Source organism: Eptesicus fuscus, chromosome 10 (assembly GCF_027574615.1).
Source record: "Eptesicus fuscus isolate TK198812 chromosome 10, DD_ASM_mEF_20220401, whole genome shotgun sequence".
In the NCBI taxonomy this organism is placed as follows: Eukaryota; Metazoa; Chordata; class Mammalia; order Chiroptera; family Vespertilionidae; genus Eptesicus; species Eptesicus fuscus.
Genome location: NC_072482.1, coordinates 23,774,392 through 23,778,432, shown reverse-complemented (window position 1 = coordinate 23,778,432; position 4,041 = coordinate 23,774,392). Strand labels below are relative to the sequence as shown.

The 4,041-nt window shown below is 40.4% G+C and overlaps 1 protein-coding gene across 1 annotated transcript; it reads right to left on the bottom strand.

Moving 5' to 3' along the window:
* Positions 1-1,012: 1,012 nt before the first annotated feature.
* LOC103300104 (cytochrome c oxidase subunit 7B2, mitochondrial-like) lies at positions 1,013-1,238 on the bottom strand. Its single transcript, XM_008157308.3, is given in 2 exon segments — positions 1,013-1,169; positions 1,171-1,238. Coding segments are annotated over 2 exon segments (225 nt in total).
* Positions 1,239-4,041: the final 2,803 nt, after the last annotated feature.

Sequence of the window (4,041 nt, the reverse complement as noted above, 5' to 3'; positions counted from 1 at the left end):
AAAAGCCTAAGTGACCATTATGGCGGAATGACCAGAATGACTGGTCACTATGATGCGCACTGACCACCAGGGGGCATACACTCAACGCAGAGGGAGTGCCTCTCAGTCACAAGCTGGGCTCACGGCTGGCAAGCACAGTGGTGGCGGTGCGAGCCTCTCCCGCCTCCGTGGCAGCACTAAGGAGCAGTGAGCAGGTGGGAAGTAGGAGTGAGGGATCCTGGACTGCGAGAGTGATGTCTGACTGCCAGCTTAGGCCTGCTCCTTGCGGGTGCAGGCCTAAGCTGGCAGGCGGACATTCCCGGTGGGGTCCCAGACTGCGAGAGGGCACAGGCTGGGCTGAGGGACCCCCACCCCAGTGCATGAATTTTGTGCACTGGGCCTCTAGTATGTTATAATGTAACAGAAGCTAAAGCTGTATTGTACTGGAATATGATTAAACAGATGAATTAAGGGAAATGAACAGAGTTCAGAAATACTCAGGGGCTTGTTTCCAGATCAGAATGGATTAATGATCAGAATTAGAACAGATTCTAACACTCACTTGATACTACTCACTATACTCATTTTTTAAAGGTTTCAATATATTTTAATTTTCCAAATATGCTATCCTATATAATAAAAAACTAATATGCAAACCGACCAAAGGGTGGAATGACCAGTCGCTATGACATGCACTGACCACCAGGGGGCAGACACTCAATGCAGGAGCTGCCCCCTGGTGGTCAGTGCGCTCCCACAGTGGGAGTGCCACTCAGCCAGAAGCTGGGCTTACAGCTGGAGAGCACAGCAGTGATGGCAGGACCCTCTCCTGCCTCCACGGCAGTGCTAAGGATGTCCAAGTGCCAGACATCCCCTGAGGGCTCCCGGACTATGAGAATGCTCAGGCCAGGCTGAGGGATCTTCCCAAGTGCACGAATCTCGTGCACTGGGCCTCTAATATTTAAATGAGTTGCAGAGTGCTTAAATGACAAATTGACTTTGAAACAATTCTGTATGACAGCAACTGGGATGGTTACTCATCATTCCACTCTTTTGGGGTGACTCTGCCAACAGGGGACAGGTTCCATTCTATTCTAATCTGGGTGGTTTTAAATATCCATGCACCAACACAGAAAGTGGTTCCACTGGCTAGTACAGCATTATCCTATTTGTCATGAAAATCTGGGGAGTCTTGCCCTAATTTGCTGAATGCTTCTTCTCTTGAGACTGAACATATTTCTAGTCAGGGGAGACAACATGAAGGTGTAATGGGATTGCAGTTGACTGTAGCTGCTGGTCTATTTCCTTGAGAGACCTGGTAGGAACTCTGAAGCTCAGATGCTCTCCTCCAAATGTTCAAGATTCAGGTTCAGTTCTGGAGGCTGGAAGTCCAAGATCAGGGTGGTAGCATAGTTGGGTGAGGGATGTCTTCGGATTGCAGACTTCTTATTGTACCCTCACATGCTGGAAGGAGTTCCTATCCTTATTGCAGCAGAATAAGCTGGTTCCAGGTCTGCCAAAATAGTGCTGACCAGGAACATGCAAGGAGAGGCAACAACTACCATCTAAGAGAACCTGCAAGATATGTCACTGCTACCACATACATGAAAGCACAGCATGGTCCCAATGTGGTTACGCTTAGAAAGGTATTGGTAGGAAAGATGCCAAAAAGCAAAAGAACTGGTTACATAGCATAATAGGGATACAAATGAGTTCATCATTTCCGCAGTACCTTATTATTCTATTTTTTTCAAAATTTGTAAAAAAATTTCCAATATTCTGTGCAAGTAGAGGTGTGTCTTGCACTGTGTCCATTGGTGGGAAGGGAAGGTCTAGTTGTCCCATCAGGTTTCAGGTCCTTTTGATTAGGTGATAAAGGGAAGAGCTACCCAGACTTCTCTTATTCCTTTATATAGATACTTTCTTCCTTTTACCAAATCTAAATGTTTCCCTTTCTCCTCTCCTTCTCTCCCTTATAATCATTTTGGTCCTATTTGGGGCTTTTCTCTCATCATCATCAAATTTTCATGTATTTTTTAAAGAATCATAATAATTTATGTCTCTTGTCTTGAGGACCAACTATTTACTTTAAGATATATCTAATTTATCTACAGGTTGTATCTCTAAACTGGTGTCCTTAGTATTAGTTATATAACATCTAGGCAAAAAATGTACAGGGATAATTCTTGGTGTTTAAAATTAATTGAAAAGCACTGTATTTTTATGTCACTTGGTTTTACATCTTTTGTCAATTAATCAGATTATGTGAACTGGACCAAAGTCAGGTTCCCTGTGCTACACAAAAGCTGTGAGAAGCAGTGAGCCATTGGCACTCTGTCTACAGAGGATGAGCAATATGGTTTCAGTAGGATCTCTCCATTCTGCAAGTACCCTCCATTTCTTAAATTCTCAATTTTAAGTTTGCTCTACTCAGTATCTTAGAGCCTTCCTCCCTCCTCTTCCAGCTAATGTATGCTCTTCTTAATTCATTTTATTTCATAGCATCATGTCTATTTACTCATGGATTTCCTAAGGATCTCCACTTTCTGTGGCTAGGTTTTGCATTTATTATTATTATTATTATTATTATTATTATCATCATCATCATCATCAAACTTGGGTCAACTTCGAGGGAAAAGTTTCATTTGTCAAATTATTTATGTTTTTCAGTTCATCCCTAGATGGAAGCTCATCATTCATTCTGGGTTGTCAACAGCCTTTATCTTCAACTCTTGTTACTACAGTTTTTATCTGTGAGACCTTCGTTTTCAGTTTTCTCACACCAGTGGTCTGCTAGTTGGCTGAGTTTATTTCATCTCCATCAATATTCTTTCTAATTAGATATGTCCTTAGATTCAGAATCAGTAGCAAGCCCTGTCATCAGTAAAGTGCAGTTGCTCAGACTTTAATTTCATTCATTTGGTATGCGAGAAGTTGGATGTCAGAAACTTCTGATTTAATTAGGTTTGCTCACTGAACTCAGTATGTTGCTCAGTCCAACTGTCCACTTCCTGTTCTATGTCCTTAAATCTGACATGTTCTTCTCAAGCATAAGGAGTTTGTATTTGATTTTCTCTTCATTTAGTTTGGCTTCATTAGGGGAACTTCCTGCCTTTGAAAATTTTACCATCTTTCTTACAAGAGTAGATGAGCAGAAATAATAAATATAACACAATATAATACTGGTTTTATTATTATCTAGTTAGAATACATTTAAAAGATCTTTAAAATACTCTTGCTTTAAAAAACACTATTTAAGTCATTATAAATAATATTTTCAATTCCCATCTGTAATTTATATGAAATGTATTAGGCATTACCATATCACCATTTATGGTTTTGACTTTAAATTCCCAACATTTGCTTATTATTTAAAGTGTGAATGAAATTGTTAAAAAAATGGCTTTGGGGTTAATTTGTTATTTTTTAAAAGTATTTTCATTGATTTCAGAGAGGAATGGAGAGGGAGAGAGAAAAAGAAACATCTATGATGAGAGAGAGTCATTGATCGACTGCCTCCTGTACACCTCACACTGGGGATCCAGCTGCAACCTGGGCACGTGCCCTCTTGGTTCGTAGGTTGAAGCTCAACCCCTGAACCATGCAGGCTGGGCTGTTATTTCTTTATATTCTATGCCACTGGTTCTCAAATTTCAGTGTTTATCAGAATCACCTGGAGGGCTTATTCCAACACAGACTGCTGCCTCTCCCCCCAATTTTTTAATCCAATAGGTCTGGTTTGAGGCAGAAGAATTTGCATTTTTAACATACTCCCAGGTGACACTGATGCTGCAGGCTTAAGAATCATACTGATCTCTTCTAATGTAAGGATTTTGTAAAGATTTGTATTCTTGTTGCACTTAATTTTAAATTTTTATCCATGTTCTCCATTTCTTAAGTTATAAAGTCTAAAATTTTATATAGAGAGCTATATATAAAAGCTCATTGCAACACACTCATGCACAAATAGATTCCTGACCTTCCTCACGTATCCCAGTTTCTTTTTTCAGAAGCAAACAGTTTCAGCTCTGAGGACTCATTACCAAAATCAGATCAGGCTGA